Source organism: Chiloscyllium plagiosum, unplaced genomic scaffold (assembly GCF_037043375.1).
Source record: "Chiloscyllium plagiosum isolate Xiang-an unplaced genomic scaffold, Cpla_swu_hap1 HiC_scaffold_14, whole genome shotgun sequence".
NCBI lineage: Eukaryota > Metazoa > Chordata > Chondrichthyes > Orectolobiformes > Hemiscylliidae > Chiloscyllium > Chiloscyllium plagiosum.
Genome location: NW_028270152.1, coordinates 6,121,851 through 6,140,461, shown reverse-complemented (window position 1 = coordinate 6,140,461; position 18,611 = coordinate 6,121,851). Strand labels below are relative to the sequence as shown.

General features: G+C 46.1%; 1 protein-coding gene across 1 annotated transcript in view; it reads left to right on the top strand.

Moving 5' to 3' along the window:
* Window positions 1-3,635, top strand: part of txnrd3 (thioredoxin reductase 3) — a 62,971-nt gene extending 59,336 nt beyond the window's left edge. The window contains exons 14-16 of the mRNA XM_043707572.2: window positions 722-817; window positions 1,315-1,449; window positions 2,118-3,635. Coding sequence (XP_043563507.2) covers window positions 722-817; window positions 1,315-1,449; window positions 2,118-2,189 — 303 coding nt within the window. The 3' untranslated portion in view covers window positions 2,190-3,635. The remainder of the gene's footprint in view (window positions 1-721; window positions 818-1,314; window positions 1,450-2,117) is intronic.
* The last annotated feature ends 14,976 nt before the right edge of the window (window positions 3,636-18,611 follow it).

The window sequence follows — 18,611 nt, the reverse complement described above, 5'->3', positions numbered from 1 at the left end:
ACCTCATCCTTAACGATGGATTCTAAAATTTTACCAACAAGTGAGGTTATGCTAATTGGCCTGTAATTTTCCATCTTTTGTCTTGATCCTTTCTTGAACAAAGGGGTTACAACAGCGATCTTCCAGTCTACACTTCTGTATTGGTATATAAGAGTGCATTCTCAGAGTTTTTGGCAAACTTTGTCATAGTTTACTATTGTCACATTAGATTACTTACAGTGTGGAAACAGGCCCTTCGGCCCAACAAGTCCATACCGACCTGCCGAAGCGCAACCCACCCATACCCCTACATTTACCCCTTTAACCTAACACTACGGGCAATTTAGCATGGCCAATTCACCTGACCCGCACATCTTTGTGACTGTGGGAGGAAACCGGAGCACCCGGAGGAAACCCACGCAGACACGGGGAGAATGCGCAAAATCCACACAGTCAGTCACCTGAGTCGGGAATTGAACCCGGGCTTCTGGTGCTGTGAGGCAGCAGTGCTAACCACTGTGCCACCGTGCCGCCCACTTTCAAAATATATCAGTGAGCACTCCTTGGACACTTCACTATCTAAATAAGTGTTATCATTGAGGTTGTCCATGCTGCTGAATGACTACCCTTATTTCTAAGAATACTTCAACTTTTAAAAGAAAACCATTTGTAGTGTAATTGTTCTGAATTGGAAGTTTTTATTCATGAAGTTTACGCTGAATATCCATCTTGTACATTTCAGGTGTATCACAGCATGTTCTGGCCACTGGAATGGGCAGTACCAGGAAGGGATAAGAGTGGCTGCTATGGCAAAGTGATATGTGCAAAACTGGATCATGTAAGTCTTCTTTGTTTGCCAAATATTTTCTCCTGAATTTATAGAAATGTTGCTGTATAATATTTATTTTAAGCACTTGAAGGTAGCTGAGCAAACATTTCCCCTTGTGGGAGAAACAAAACTTAGAGACACTTATAAAATAAGGGTCTCCTTTTAAAGCTGAAGTTTCAATTTTCTCTGAGGATCATTTGTCTTTTCAATTCTCTACCCAGAGAGCAGGGTCACTGATTATATTAAAAGTTGAGTTGATATACAAAGGAGTCAATGATTTGGGAGGTCATGAAAATGGAGTTAAAGCTGCCATTAGCTCAGATGTGATCTTAGTGAATGGCAGAGCAGGCTTTAGGAGCCAAAGACTTATACCACCTCCGGTTTCTTTGGTAATGTCATAAGAAACATTACAAATAATCCCAGTTTTAAAAAGAAACCTTGGATAAAATTGTGAACTTAACAAATCTATTTTCAGCTCTGTTAAAATATCTTTCCTTCTGTTCTAGTATAGAGTGGTGGGATTCCATGTGCTTGGTCCGAATGCTGGGGAAATCACTCAAGGATTTGGTGCAGCAATGAAATGTGGCATGACCAAAGATCAGCTGAACAGTGTCATTGGCATACATCCAACCAATGCAGAAGTAAGACTTCGATTTTTGTCCTTTATCATTCACCGTCCTCTAACTCTCCTTTCTATTTTAAAATCATATTAGCTATTGTGTTACAAAGAAAAGTAAATTGGAAGTATATGATCCCTTTGTGGCTTGCACTTCCCTGCTTATTTTCCCTTCTCTAGTTTGTGGTTTTACCTTCTTCAGCCTGCTTCTTTTTCACTGGACTATTTTATTTTTGATCTTGAGAGAAGAAGCATCAACATAGCTTGGCCCTATCATCACTAGACATTCATATGCTTCACTTTCTCCAAGCAGAGTCTCTAGATAGCTTTTAATTAGTCCACATTTCCAACCAAGTGGCACTGAGTCCAACTGCGTTAGCAGAACTCATCAGCACTAAATTAAGGGATGACCATGCAACATTCAAATTTATGTTCAGCAATGATGCATGATGCCATTTGTCATCAAGCCCTGAATGTCTTCATAATAATATGTTTGTATGAAAGATCAAGGTGTTGGTGCATGCGTTAGAGATCATTCAATAGGGTTACTTTACTGGAAATACTTTATATCTTGTAGTGACTCGCACCTAATTCCCTGTGAAGGATCATTGATCTTGAATAAAGTTATTTATCTTCTCTCCCTCTCCTCTTCCTGCAGTTATTAATTTCTCTTTTTCGTTGTTTTGGTTGCAGGTGTTCACCACCATGGAAATAACAAAACGCTCCGGTATAGACGTTTCCAAAAAAGGAGGTTGCTGAGGTTAAACCCTGCTGTTGGAATGCTGCTGCCCTCTACATGCACCTTTTAGCTTTGTGGTTGACTAAACCTGTGTGTTTGTCCTCTCAGGTAAAACAGGAATATATATTTTTTAAAACAACAAAGCCGCCTTGAAGCAACACCGAATTGTGCAACACCTTGAGTTTTACTCAGTACCTGTCACAGCAGAGGATCAGTGTGCATGGGGCATGCAGATCAACAGTGGGGGTAAACCTCAACTTTAAACTTTGACCCAAACCTGCTTGGAAGGGCATTGAAGAAAGATAGTGCCTCCTTGAAGTTTTGGCCCAGAACCTGATTTGAGGTGGGCCATGACTGAAGACTAACAAGCAAGGTCTGGAACTTCTTTGTCCAATAAGATGACTACGCTTCCTTTTATTAGTGAGGCTTTAGTCTTGTGGAATAGTTTGAAGTCTCATCTTGTAATATTTACTATACCTTGTTTCTTAAATGTATGTTGGGCTGCTGATGGAGGTGAGATGAATCTTTTTCTCTGTACATTGTAGGTAACTAGCATCATTGTACTCTGTTGGTAAGGTTTAAAACAAAATCAAGAACTTTTCTGTCAAGAAGCATGTCACATTTGATTCATATTTAAATTCTATACAATATCAATCTTAAATCTTTTTCACCAAAAAAAAGCACACAGATTATGTTTCAGGAAGCATAGGCCTAAATGTTTTTCTGTTTGGAGGAATTGCCTTATGTGTAACTGTCCACACTTTGCTATCCTCTCCCTTATTTTCTAAACTTATTCTGTTAACTGAGGAAGCAACCACTGCTGACCAAACTTGATATGGTGGGGCTGTTCTGTTTTTACAAAAGGAAATGAGTGAACATTGGTGGATCAGTAAACGTTTTTTCTCCACACGTAACTTTTAATCAAAATATATGTTGCTACATTGGAATTGGGAATTTTCATAAAGTGAGAAAATGTGATAATTTAAAACTTTTTTTGTCTTGTGTCTGGCCTTCTGAATGAGAGCTGGACTGTCAGTCCAAAGATGTTGAAAGCATGTTATTTTTAAAAGGAGTTCTAGCTGGTAGAAAGTTCAGAGCACCGCATTCCTGTACTTTCATGTGAAATGGCGTGTGTTTATCCAGCATCACTTCCTCATTGTTTTATTCCTCTTGCTCTTCACCCTTTTTTAAAAATTTTGGAGCACTTAAACAAGTCTAGTTTGGATACACGTACTGTCACAATTTGTGCCTTTATATTGTTTATTTGGAAGCAACCATGCAGTGTTTGCTGTTTAAGTGGGATTATTTTGCATCTGTTTTACAATTGTTTATCATTGCCCATCTGACTAGAACTTGATGTCACATTTGATTGTATTCAGCCTCTGAGCAGCACTAACTTGAACAATTCCATTGTGAACAAAGTTTGTTATCCAAAATGCATTTAATAAAAAATACCTGTGTAGAACTCAAAACAGTGTACCTGACGATGTCTTCTTCATAGGCAAGCCCTTGGGATTGAGAATGACCAAGTATTCCAATGCTGGATTTGTGCTCCTTCTAATGGCATCTTGGTGTTGGTCATGCTCAGTGGTCAGCTTCTTCATCTCCAGTTTGGGCATTCTTGGGACAAGAGCTTGCTAAGAGTTGGGAGGATACTGGTATTTTTTTTTTCAGTGAAGCTTTGAGACATCGTTGAAGTGTCTCCTCTGCCATCCTGACAACCGCATACCTTGACAGAACTGAGTGGGGGATTTGTTTTGTTAGGTATCTAATTGATGAGGTGCACTCAAAATGGCTAATTGATCACAACCACTGCCTCAATATTGGAAAAGGTGACTTGAAAGAGCACTGATATTGGAGTGCCTGTCCTGTCATGGAATTTATAGAGCAATCACTGGTGATACTTCTGGGATTGGAGGTATCTACAGTACGTTGTTCATGTCTCTGCATATGGAGGGCCAAGAAATATCCTTCTGTTCAGACAGCAAGATTTGGTTGGTATTGTAAAGTTATACTAATTTGTGGCATTGGTGCCGCAGTTCAGTTGAATACTGCTGTATATAAATATAGTTGGACAATCTTGCTGCCATTGCTGCAGATTTGTGACCCATTTTCTTCATTTAAGCTGGATTTTGGTATCTATAAAGGCAAAATGAATGCAGACATTTATTGAGAGACTGATCCTGCAGCCTTCTGGACTCAATATTAAGTTTAGTAATTTTAGGTTTTGAGCACCTTCTCCCATGTCCTTACCCCAACCCCCACACACCAGGCCTTGTCATCACTTGGGCTGCTACCACAAACAACCCATTGTCAGCCACTAGCAGTCCACATTAGCAATTATTCATTCTCCCAGGCTGAACTTTACCCATTCCTTTATCTGTGAGAGAACGTGAGGGCTGCAGATGCTGGAGATCAGAGCTGAAAATGTGTTGCTGGAAAAGCGCAGCAGGTCAGGCAGCATCCAAGGAACAGGAGAATCGACGTTTCGGGCATAAGCCCTTCTTCAGGAATCCTTCCTGAAGGGCTTATGCCCGAAACGTCGATTCTCCTGTTCCTTGGATGCTGCCTGACCTGCGCTTTTCCAGCAACACATTTTCAGCCCATTCCTTTATCTGCTCAACTGCCCCTCACTTGCGCTCTGGCTCTCTGCTCTGTTTCCACCTATCATTTACTCCTTCCCCTACCCCACCCTTTCTCTTGTCTCAGCATGCTCCTGCCCCACTGAACTCATCTCTACCTACCTTGACACTGTCCTATCCCCCCTAGTCCAGGAACTCCCCACGCCCTCCACCTCCTTCAAGACTTCAGTTTCCCCGGCCCCCAACGCCTCATCTTCGCCATGGATATCCAATCCCTGTACACCTCCATCCGCCATGACCAGGGCCTCCAAGCCCTCCTTTTTCCTCTCCAGACGTCCCCAACAGTACCCTTCCACCGATGCTCTCATTCGTTTGGCCGAACTGGTCCTCACCCTTAACAATTTCTCCTTTGAATCCTCCCACTTCCTCCAGACCAGAGGGGTAGCCATGGGCACACGTATGGGCCCCAGCTATGCCTGTCTCTTTGTTGGCTACGTAGAGCAGTTGATCTTCCATAATTACACCAGCACCACTCCCCACCTTATCCTCCGCTACATTGACGACTGCGTTGGCGCCACCTCGTGCTCCTGCGAGGAGGTTGAGCAATTCATCAACTTCACCAACGCATTCCACCCTGACCTTAAATTTACCTGGACCGTCTCTGACACCTCCCTCCCCTTCCTGGAGCTCTCCATCTCCATTAATGACGACCGACTTGACACTGACATTTTTTACAAATCCACCGACTCCCACAGCTACCTGGATTACATCTCTTCCCACCCTACCTCTTGCAAAAATGCCATCCCATATTCCCAATTCCTCCGCCGTATCTGCTCCCAGGAGGACCAGTTCCACCACAGAACACACCAGATGGCCTCCTTCTTTAGAGACCGCAATTTCCCTTCCCACATGGTTAAAGATGCCCTCCAGCATTTCGTCCACATCCCGCATCTCCACCCTCCGACCTCCCCCCCCCCCCCCCCCCCCCCCCAACCGTAACAAGGACAGAACTCCCCTGGTGCTCACCTTCCACCCTACCAACCTTCACTTAAACCAAATCATGCGCCGACATTTCCGCCATCTCCAAAAAGACCCCACCACCAGGGATATATTTCCCTCCCCACCCCTTTCCGCCTTCTGCAAAGACCGTTCCCTCCATGACTACCTGGTCAGGTCCACGCCCCCCCCACAACCCACCCTCCCATCCTGGCACTTTCCCCTGCCATCACAGGAACTGTAAAACCTGCGCCCACACCACCTCCCTCACCTCTATACAAGGCCCTAAAAGAGCCTTCCACATCCATCAAAGTTTTACCTGCACATCCACTAATATTTATAGTATCCGTTGCTCCTGATGTGGTCTCCTCTACATTGGGGAGACTGGGCGCCTCCTAGCAGAGCGCTTTAGGGAACATCTCCAGGACACCCGCACCAATCAACCACACCGCCCTGTGGCCCAAAATTTCAACACGCCGTCCCACTCTGCTGAGGACATGGAGGCCCTGGGCCTCCTTCATCGCCGCTCCCTCACCACCCGACGCCTGGAGGAAGAACGCCTCATTTTCCGCCTCAGAACACTTCAACCCCAGGGCATCAATGTGAACTTCAACAGTTTCCTCACTTCCCCTTCCCCCACCTCACCCTAGTTCTAAACTTCCAGCTCAGCACTGTCCCCATAACTTGTCCGGACTTGTCCTACCTGCCTATCTCCTTTTCCACCCATCCACTCCAGCCTCTCCTCCCTGACCTATCACCTTCATCCCCTCCCCCACTCACCCATTGTACTCTATGCTACTCTATCCCCACCCCCACCCTCCTCTAGCTTATCTCTCCACGCTTCAGGCTCACTACCTTTATTCCTGATGAAGGGCTTTTGCCCGAAACGTCGATTTCGCTGCTCTTTGGATGTTGCCTGAACTGCTGTGCTCTTCCAACACCACTAATCCAGAATCTGGTTTCCAGCATCTGCAGTCATTGTTTTTACCTCTAACATATACATCAACCTTGTCCTAGCTATAAGCCATTTTGAGGAAGGATCACTGGACCTGAAACTTTAATACTGCTTTCTTGTCACAGATGCTACCAGACCTGCTGAGTTTTTCTGGCAATTTTTGATTTTGCTTCTGTCCCATTATCTGCCAGTCCTGTGTTCAAGGTCAGAAGTCACATCCAGGTTATAGTCTAACAGGCTTATTTGAAATCACAAGCTTTCGGAGCGCTGCTCCTTCGTCAGGTGAAGACTTCACCTGATGACGAAGCAGTTCTCGAAAGTTTGTGATTTCAAATAAACCTGTTTGGGTTATAATCTGTCGTTAGACTTCTGACCTTGGCCACCCTGGTCCAACACTGGCACCTCCACATCAGTCTTCTATTTAGCATTGATAAAATGCTGTATTAACTCCTGAATATTCAAGTAAAAACAATGGGATTGAATTCTGAAAAAAAATGAAAGGAAATTGCCTTGAAATTCTTTCAGCTAATGTTGTTAAATTTCTTTTGGTGTACTTAGAATTGTAAAATGGCCCTGGCATCTTATCTGCTCTTTTCTTCCATTTTTTTATTCTCATCCTTGTAACCTCTCTGACTCCATCTTCCACATATGAATTTCACTTGCCTCACTATTTCCAATTTTCCGCATAGTTCAATCCATTAACTGCTACCAAAAGTAATGGAGTGCCCAGTTGTCTGGTCTGGTTCCTAGCATGATGTAATACAGAACAGCGGAAGACTAATTTATTGATCTAGATTATTTGTGCTGGCCCTTGGAAATTTAATCAAATCAATGAGTTCCACAGATTTACCGCTCTCTAGCTGAAGAATCTCCTCCTTACCTATGTTTTAAAGGATCATTCCTGAACTGGAGGCTGTCCCCTTCTGGTTCTAGTTTGAGAGATTATCAGTCTGACACTATACCCCAACTCAACTCTACCTATTGACATCTGGAACTTAACCACTGACCTTAACTCCAGTAATCATTAGCCTAAATCTGAAACCCTAACCATAAAGGTAATCCAGACTTCAACCTCATCCTCTCATTCGAATCTCTGACCTCCAACCTTTACCAACCACTGTCCCTAAAGTTTGGCATCTTTTTACTTTCAGAGGATGATGGGAGTGCACCCTCAGAATTTTGGTGAGGTCTGCTGAGGTCAGCTATTTTTGATGTCTGCTCAAACTGTTTCGGAAAGGCAAAGTCTGTTACTGGGCGGCACTCATGGAGTTCTCATGCATGGCCGTTGGTTGTCAGGGCAGGCTGTATAACTTCTGAAATCATATGGTGGTGGTAGATTCAGTTCCACCAGCATTGTGACATGCTTGATGATGTAGGCCAATTGTATTGTCAGTGGTCACTCCGAAAGAGAAGGACAAAGGGTAAGGTCAATCTCCTTGGACAGATTGGGTTGAAAAGAGGCAAAACAAAGTACTGGAGAAATTCAGCAGGTCTGGCAGCTTTTAGGGAGACAGAAGCATGGTGAACGTTTTAAATCCAGTATGACTGTTCCTCAAAGTTAGAAGGCACACAATGCCAGGTTATAGTCCAACAGGTTTACTTGAAGTTACAAGCTTTCGGAGTGCAGCTCCTTCATCAGGCAAAGTGAAGGAACAGTGCTCCAAAAGCTTGTGATTTCAATTAAACCTGTTGGACTATAACCTGGTGTCATGTGGTTTCTGACTTTATCCACCCCAATCCAACATCGGCACCTCCACACCAGGACTGTTCATCAGAATGGAGGATTACTCCAAAAGCAAGTCATACTGGACTTAATGTTGTTTTTCTCTCTGCAGATGCTGCCAGATCTACTGAGTTTCTCCAGCACATTTATTATTTTAGATCTCCAGTATCTGCAGTATTACACATAAGTAAATAGGAGATTTGTTCAAGATTTTCAAAGTCAAGAGTGATATAGATAAAGAAATTGCTTCCCATTGGTGGATTGAGAAGCAGAGGGCACTGATGTAAATGAATGGCAAAAAGAGCCAAGGAGAAATTTTCTTTAAATGTGGAAAATAGCTATAATCTGGAATGCAGTACTTTAGCAAGTGGAACCAGATTCAATTATGGTTTTCTTTAGAAGGTTGGATAATTATTTGATTAGAAATCAAATGAATGCAGTGTGGGAAAGGCAGCGAGGGGGACTGGCTGACGTGTGTATAGAGAGCAGGTACAGTATGATGGGCAGTACAGTCTTTGTGCTATTACTATTTGATGTTCTGTGCACCTTGTATTTGTACTGTACCTTGAATGTAGAAAAACATCCCAAGGTGTGTTATAAAACAACCAGAAGCATTGAAACAGTGAAGCATTGATTTGGAGACTTGTAAGCTTGGTCAAAGAGAGTGGAGAGTCGCGGCGATTTGTAAGGAATTGTAGCTTAGGTCATTGGGTGAAACATGGCCATCAATTGTAGACCAAAGGAAATGGGGATGGGGTATGAGGATGATTTACAAGAGGTGTGCTTTGGAGATCTCCCATTTCAGTAGGGGGTGAGAATATTAGAGAGCGATGAGCGTTTTAAATCAGAGGTGCGTGGTTGAGCGAGGGTCAGTGAGTCACCAGGGTAGTTTAGGAATAATCAAATCCAGGAGTGACAAGGCCAGCGATGAGGCTTTCAGTGGTAGATCAGCCAAGGTGGGGCAGCGACAGTTTATGTAATGGGTGTTGAATTTGAAGGTCTTGATACTGAAACGGGATAGATATTTTCTAATCAACTGGTTGAGATATCATTGCACAGTTCTGAAGTAGGTGGGTCTTGAGGGACAGCACAAGTTGAAATAGACATCTGAGCTGAGTGAGCAGTCAGTTTCAATTTGAAGATGGGGTGGGGGAAAGGAGTAACCGATAGAGATGCAGCCCAGAGAGAGAGAGAAACAGTTGAGCAGACAAAGGAATGGGTAGAGGTTAGTCTGGGGAAATCGATAACTAAATGGGGGCAGCTAGTAGTTGACAATGGGTTGGTTGTGATAGCAGGTCATCTGTTAACAAAGCCAGGTATGTGGAGGTTGGGGTGAAGAGATAGGCAAAGGTGCTTGATCCCTAAAATTATTGAACTTGATAGTGAGTCCAGAAGGCTGCAAGGTCCCAGAGTGGAAAGTCAGGTGTTCTTCCAGCTTGTGCTGAGTTTCGCTGGAGCACTGCAGCAAGCCTGAGACAGATGTTGGCTAGGGAGCAGGGTGCGGTGTTGAAGCTCAGGGTTATATTTGCAGACAGAATGTAGGCGTTTCACAAAGCAGTCACCTGGTCTGCGCTCCGTCTCCCCAGTGTAGAGGGGGCCACATTGTGAGCAGCGAATACAGTAGACTAGATGAAGTGAAGTGCAGGTAAATCACTGCAAAGAAAGATGATGTTATTATGAACTGCAGGGGCACCTACTCGTGAAGGTCAGCTAATGAGAGCAACACTTGTTTCCCTTGAAACTCTACCTTGGAAGCGCAACTTGGGGTGAGAGATCAGTGAATTTGTCCTATAAAGTGCAGGAGAACGGAGTTTCCTCGAGGTTCCAGATTACAAATGACCTGGTGACATGGTGGACGAAGGGCATAGGAGGAGGAAAAGGCCAGGGGTCCCCTTGTGCCTGCACTACTATCCAATAAAATCCTGCCTTAACCTGAACATCAACTCCATCTCCCACCCTCTTTCCATAACTCTTCATTTCTTATTGCCAAACCTCACTGGCAACATGTACGATCGCACTCCTGCACCTAGTGCAACAGCTGGGAAACTTTTGGAAGTGCAGGATGGGAATCTCACTGCCTAAACCCCCTACTTCTCTCAGAGCAGAAGCAACACAGTGAAGGTGGTGATCCATTAGTGGAGCAGCACCAGCAATCTCTTCTGCAGGAGAACGTGTGCGCCTGAGCCAGCCTTCAAACCACGAGCAGCGAGTGACTAACCTATCATTTGAGACATGCCTGTGGTCGGGCAGAGGTGAGTGCGAGTACAAACCTCTCGTGCACAATTCACACTGACCAACTATCAAGAAATGCAGTGACTTCCCATCTGACCGGTAATTGAAACTTGGTTGCCCTGTCTCCTATGTTAATACAAAAGTATTTCATGCGTCCCTTCGGTCCAAATAGTCTGTGCCGACCATGATCCCAAACTAAATTAGTGTCACCTAGCTTATATCCACCACCCCCCCCCCCCCGACGTATTTCCTATTTTTGTATTTATCTGACTAGCAGCATGGTGGCTCACTGATTAGCACTGCTGCCTCACAGTGGCGGGGACCCAGGTTTGAATTGTCAAGCAACTGTCTGTGTGGAGTTTGCACGTTCTCCATGTGTCTGCGAGGGTTTCCTCCCACAGTCCAAAGATGTACAGGTTAGATGGATGAAAAGTGTGGCGCTGGAAAAGTACAGCATGCCAGGCAGAAGCAGGAGAGTTAACGTTTCAGGCACAAGCCCTTCATCTGAAATGTCGACTGCTGTTCGGATACTGCCTGACCTGCTGTGCTGCTACATTTTCCGACTGACTCTCCAGCATCTGCAGTCCTCACTTTCTCCGGATCAGATGGATTGGCCATGCTAAATTACCCATAGTGTCCAGGCATGTGTAGTTAGGTGGGTTAGACATGGGGAATACAGGGTTACAGGAATGGGTTAGGGGGGAATGGGTTTGAGTGGGATGTTCTTCGGAGGGTTGGTGTGAACTTGGTGGGCTGAATGGCCTGCTTCCACATGATAGCAATTCTATAATTCCTTTAAACATTGTAACTGTAGCTGCATCCACCACTTCCTCTGGGCGTTCATTCCACAGACTGACCACACTGTGTTTAAAAAAAATGCCCCCATGTCTTTTTTTAAATCTTTCTCCTCTCACCTTAAAAATGTCCCCAAGTCTTGAAATCCTCCACCTTCAGGAAATGACACCTGCCATTTGCCTAATCTCCTCAGGTACTACAGAAATTCACAACCTCTTTCAACGGAGTGGGGTGGTTGCTTTCAAAATTTCAATGCTGTTCTAAGTCACAATGCACAGTCTTATTGCCTCTGAGAGGAATCAATGGACACCATGGTGCAGGAGTATCAGAGGGAGTGCTTTGGCTGTAAAACCATTGATTGCAATGAGAGTTTCAATCCAGCAATTGAAATTACCCCACTGCCTTTTGCACTTGGATGTAGGTGCCCAGGGCTAAACTAGGTCAAAATCTGGAATTCCCTTCCTTACAGAACCCTAGATGTCCCTACACCCCAAGAATTGCACGGTTCATGAAGGAGCTCTCCAGCACTTTCTCCAGAGGTAGTCCATTCAGCCCACTGAGCCTGCCTGATAGTCAATACTATGATGGCTGATCAAACACTTCCACACATTTTCCTCACCCCATCCTTATGACCTTATACACCACTAGCAATCAGTAATCTTTCAATCTCCTCCTTAAACAAAAGTCAGAAGTCACATGACATCAGGTTAGAGTCCAAGAGGTTTATTTGAAATCACAAGCTTTCGGAGCGCTGCTCCTTCATCCAGTGGAGTGAAGGGAAGCAAGCAGATACAGAATTTATGGGCAGAGAGATCAAAAGATTGTACAAATGGTGTGAGTGGAGTTATAACAGGCTGAATAATAAGTCTCGGGATTAGTGGTGCTGGAAGAGCACAGCACCGGCAGGCGATCAAAAGTGTCAGAGAGCCTGGTGATTGATTCATTCCTGATGAAGGGTTCCTGCCCGAAACGTTGATTTTTCCTGTTCCTCAGATGTTGCCTGACCTGCTGTGCCTTTCCAGCACCACTCTAATCTAGACCTCTGCTTGTCTGGTGATTAACTATGTCAAAGGCCTTAGCTAGGTCGATGAAGGCTATAAAGAGGAACCATGTATCTTGAATTACAGTGTGGCTTCTGCCCATCCAGAGGGACAACTGACTTCACAACACGTCAACTACAAGACATTTCCCGGGAACAGAATCCACTGCTTTACACAGAGGAACCTCGACTATCCGGCATTCAATTATCCAAACAAATTATTCCCCGCCAAGGCATGCTGGTAATCAAATGTTAGGAAATCGAATGCTAAATAATTGAGGTCCCTCTGTATAAAACGGTTGACTCTGTTCCAGAAATTTGTCTTGTAATTGACGTTCTGTGAAGTCTGTTGTTCCTTTGGATGTGTGGAAGCCACACTGTGATTCAGGGAGTATTTCCTGAGATAATGGCATATGCAAGTACTTTGCCAGAAAGGAGATGCCTCTGTCATTCCCCAGTCGGCCCTGTCACCCTTTTTGAATCTGGTTAAAAGTCACACAGCACCAGGTTATCGTCCAACAGGTTTATTTGGAAGCACTGCCCCTTCTGGTCCGATTGTGATCAGATTCTTTCAAATCCGGTCACAATTGGAGCATCCCTGAGCCCTGAGGAGAGGCTCTTCTCTGAGCCAGGTCTTCAGGAGCAGAGCAGGTGTGTGCTCAGGGAGCTGTGACACCCTCCTTTCCCATCTCTGTAGGAATCCCATCAGGGCTAGTAGCTTTGTTGTTTCTTCAGCTCCTTATGGTATCTTGTATTTTGGTCGTACTGGGGGTTCTCCCATGTCACCTTGCATGGATTTCAGGATTTGGTTAACGATTTCAAACTTAACATTGGTATCACAGTTGAGTTATTGGAAATGCTCTCTCTGGTGTGTGTTGCCTCATTGGCCTAGTGCAGTTTTTGCCTACCTTTAGAGTGCAGGGAGTTTGGATCATGGCAGCCTGGAGTGTATTCTGCATTGGTTCTTGTGTCACTGGTATCTCCGAGCTGCTGGATTTCCAAGGTCTGGTCAGTCCACCATATGCTTTTGAGCTCCCTTACCCTCCTTTGGACATCAGCCTTGGCTTTGGCACGGGCCATGCAGGTGAGGTCATCCTGCCAGTTACAGGAAGCTGTCCTTTTCTTGGAGATGAGCTGTTTGATTTCCATGTCGTTTTCATTGGATTTGTACCCAAGGGTGTTATTCGACCATAAACCATAAGACGTAGGAGCAGAAACTAGGCCATTCAGCCCATTGAGTCTGCTCTGCCATTCAATCATGGCTGACAAGTTACTCAATCCCATTCTCCTGCTTTCTCCTTGTAACCTTTTTCCCCTTGACAATCAAGAACCTGTCTATCTCCGTCTTAACTATACCCAATGGCCTGGCCTCCACAGCCCTCAGTGACAATGAAATCCATAGATTCACCACTCTCTGGCTGAAGACATTTTTCTTCATCTTAGCTCTAAAGGATCTTCCCTTTACTCTAAAGCTGTGCCCTTGTCCTAGTCTCTCCTGGTGAATGGAAACATTTTCCCAACGTCCATTCTGTCCAGGCTGTTCAGCATTCTGTAATTTTCAATTAGATCTCCCCTCATCCTTCTAAATTCTATTGAGTAAAGACCCAGAGTCCTGCAGGTACTGAGAAAATTGATTTAAATAGACTCCAGTGACCTCTGGGTATTCCCAGGGTAGGCTTTCAGAAAGTGAGGCCTGTAGGTAGTGGCTGTGTCACCCAGGCTCTCGATGTTCAACTTTGACCAGGCCTGCCTCCTCTGAACCCTCCTTCTCTCTCTCTCTCTCTCTCTCTCTCTCTCTCTCTCTCTCTCTCTCTCTCTCTCTCTCTCTCTCTCTCTCTCTGGGTAAGTCTGATAGACATTGTGGAACGGATAAGGCGGTCATCGGTCCAGCAGTCAGCTGAGCCAATCAAAGTGTTGGTCTCATTCACATCCTGACAGTCCCCTGAGCGAACAATGACATAATCAATGAGATGCCATTGCTTTGAGTGTGGGTGTCTCCCAAGATAGTTTGAATTTGTTTTTCTGATGGAAGAGTGTGTTTGTGATGGTGAGGTTGTACTCAGCACATTTGGTAAGAAGAAGGACTCTATTGGAGTTGATGTTGCCAACACCTTCCCTTCCTGTGGTGCCATTCCAAAGGTCATGACCCGGAACAACCCTGCATTGAAGTCTCCAAGATGAATTATCTTGTCCTCCTTGGAGATGCTTGACAACAGTGTGTCAACATTGGCATAGAAAGTCCCCTTTACTTCCTCCTTCGAGTCAAGGGTCATAAGCACTCACAGCTCTAGGGATCTAATTGTTGCTGAGCATCAGGCAGGTGGTCATGAGTCAGTCATTGATCCCCGCAGGAGGTTCAGAGAGATAGCTGATAAGCTGGGTCTTAATTGCGAATCCAAAACTGTAAATCCTGGGCTCATCAGCAACCTTCATTTTCCAGAAGACGTTGTAACCACCTTTTGTGAGATTACTGTATGGAAACAGGCCCTTCGGCCCAACAAGTCCACAACGACCCTCCGAAGAGTAACCCACCCAGACCCATTCCCCTGACTGATGCACCAACACTATGGATAATTTAGCATGGCCAATTCACCTGACCTGCACACCTTTGGACTGTAGGAGGAAACCGGAGCACCTGGAGGAAACCCACACAGACATGGGGAGAATGTGCAAACTCCACACAGACAGTCGCCCGAGGGCGGAATTGAACCCGGGTCCCTGGCACTGTAAGGCAGCAGTGCTAACTACTGAGCCACCGTGCCACCCCCGTTACCTTAATGCCATGTGTATTCAATATAAAATACAGTGAAAAGTGGGTCCTGTCGCTACACGTAAGTGCCATTCACATCAAATTACAACAAAATAAGGAAAATATAATTTGAGAGGGAGTCCAGGCCTTCCTTCTCTGCTGCTACAGCGTGCTGCCACCAGTCCTGCTCCAAACCTCCCAGCCCACACCGTGTTGTCAAGAGTGTCCCACGCCAGGATTCCCGGCTCACACTGGGAGATTACCTGTGTCGGTAAGGCCGGTTTCAGAAAGGGTAGCCAGGTTTATCTGGCATCTCCTCAGTTCTCTGACTATGGTCGTAGTTTTCTGGGTATAATCGCAGTTTTCTAGCTATGGTTGCAAGTCCTCTACTTCTGGTCGCAGTTGTCTGGCTACGGTTGCTATTCTCTGGCTATGGTCGCAGTTCTCTGGCTACGATCCCAGTTCTCTGGTATTATCGCAGTTTTCTGGCTATGGTCGCAGGTCTCTGGCTACGATCGCAGTTCTCTGGCTATGATTGCAGTTCTCTGGCTATGGTCGCAGTTCTCTGGTATTATCGCAGTTCTCTCGCTACGGTTGCGTTCTCTGGCTATGATCACAGTTCTCTGGCTACGATCGCAGTTCTCTGGCTATGGTTGCAGTTCTCTGGCTACGATCGCAGTTCTCTGGCTATGACCGCTGTTCTCTGGCTACGATCACAGTTCTCTGGCTACGATCGCAGTTCTCTGGCTATTCTCGCTGTTCTCTGGCTATGATCACAGTTCTCTGGCTACGATCGCAGTTCTCTGGCTATGGTTGCAGTTCTCTGGCGACAGTTGCAGTACTCTGGCTACGATCGCAGTTCTCTGGCTATGATCACAGTTCTCTGGCTACGGTCGCAGTTCTCTGGCTATGGTTGCAGTTCTCTGGCGACAGTTGCAGTACTCTGGCTACGATCGCAGTTCTCTGGCTATGATCACAGTTCTCTGGCTACGGTCGCAGTTCTCTGGCTATGATCACAGTTCTCTGGCTACGATTGCTGTACTCTGGCTATGATCACAGTTCTCTGGCTATGATCTCAGTTCTCTGGCTATGACCGCTGTTCTCTGGCTATGATCGCAGTTCTCTGGCTACGATCGCAGTTCTCCGGCTATGGTTGCAGTTCTCTAGTGACGGTTGCAGCTCTCTGGCTACGATTGCAGTTCTCTGGCTATGATCACAGTTCTCTGGCTTCGGTCGCAGTTCTCTGGCTACGATTGCTGTACTCTGGCTATGATCGCAGTTCTCTGGCTACGATCGCTGTACTCTGGCTATGGTCGCAGTTCTCTGGCTACGATCGCAGTTCTCTGGCTACGATCGCAGTTCTCTGGCTATGGTCGTAGTTCTCTGGTATTATCGCAGTTGTCTTGCTACGGTTGCAGTTCTCTGGCTATGATCACAGTTCTCTGGCTACGATCGCAGTTCTCTGGCTACGATCACAGTTCTCTGGCTACGATCGCAGTTCTCTGGCTATGGTTGCAGTTCTCTGCCTATGGTTGCAGTTCTCTGGCTACGATCGCTGTTCTCTGGCTACGATCACAGTTCTCTGGCTATGATCACAGTTCTCTGGCTATGGTCGCAGTTCTCTGGTATTATCACAGTTGTCTCGCTACGGTTGCAGTTCTCTGGCTATGGTTGCAGTTCTCTGGCTATGGTTGCAGTTCTCTGCCTATGGTTGCAGTTCTCTGGCTATGATCGCTGTTCTCTGGCTACGATCACAGTTCTCTGGCTACGATCACAGTTCTCTGGCAACGATCGCAGTTCTCTGGCTATGGTCGCTGTTCTCTGGCTATGGTTGCAGTTCTCTGGCTACGATCACAGTTCCCTGGCTATGATCACAGTTCTCTGGCTATGATCGCTGTTCTCTGGCTACGATCGCAGTTCTCTGGCTTTGGTCGCAGATCTCTGGCTATGGTTGCAGTTCTCTGGCTATCGTTGCAGTTCTCTGCCTATGGTTGCAGTTCTCTGGCTATGGTTGCAGTTCTCTGGCTATGATCACAGTTCTCTGGCTACGATCGCAGTCTTCTCGCTATGGACACTGATTCCTGGCTACAATCGCAGTTCTCTGGCTATGATCACAGTTCTCTGGCTATGGTCGCAGTTCTCTGGCTATGGTCGCAGTTCTCTGGTATTATCACAGTTGTCTCGCTACGGTTGCAGTTCTCTGGCTATGATCACAGTTCTCTGGCTATGGTTGCAGTTCTCTGGCTATGATCGCTGTTCTCTGGCTACGATCACAGTTCTCTGGCTACGATCGCAGTTCTCTGGCTATGGTTGCAGTTCTCTGCCTATGGTTGCAGTTCTCTGGCTATGATCGCTGTTCTCTGGCTACGATCACAGTTCTCTGGCTATGATCACAGTTCTCTGGCTATGGTCGCAGTTCTCTGGTATTATCACAGTTGTCTCGCTACGGTTGCAGTTCTCTGGCTATGTTTGCAGTTCTCTGGCTATGGTTGCAGTTCTCTGCCTATGGTTGCAGTTCTCTGGCTATGATCGCTGTTCTCTGGCTACGATCACAGTTCTCTGGCTACGATCACAGTTCTCTGGCTACGATCGCAGTTCTCTGGCTACGATCGCAGTTCTCTGGCTATGGTCGCAGTTCTCTGGCTATGGTCGCTGTTCTCTGGCTATGGTTGCAGTTCTCTGGCTACGATCGCAGTTCTCTGGCTTTGGTCACAGATCTCTGGCTACGGTTGCAGTTCTCTGGCTATGGTCGCTGTTCTCTGGCTATGGTTGCAGTTCTCTGGCTACGATCACAGTTCCCTGGCTATGATCACAGTTCTCTGGCTATGATCGCTGTTCTCTGGTTACGATCGCAGTTCTCTGGCTTTGGTCGCAGATCTCTGGCTATGGTCGCAGTTCTCTGGCTATGGTTGCAGTTCTCTGCCTATGGTTGCAGTTCTCTGGCTACGATCGCAGTTCTCTGGCTTTGGTCACAGATCTCTGGCTACGGTCGCAGTTCTCTGGCTATAGTCACAGTTCTCCAACTACAGTCGCAGTTCTCTGGCTACGGTCGCAGTTCTCTGGCTATGGTCGCAGTTCTCCGACTGCAGTCGCAGTTCTCTGACTATGGTCGCAGTTCTCTGGCTACGGTCGCAGTTGTCTGACTATGGTCGCAGTTCTCTGGCTATGGACACCGATTCCTGGCTACGATCGCAGTTCTCTGGTTCTGGTCACAGTTCTCCGACTACAGTCGCAGTTCTCTGGCTACGGTCGCAGTTCTCTGGCTACGGTCGCAGTTCTCTGGCTATGGTCGCAGTTCTCCGACTACAGTCGCAGTTCTCTGGCTACGGTCGCAGTTCTCTGGCTATGGTCACAGTTCTCCGACTACAGTCGCAGTT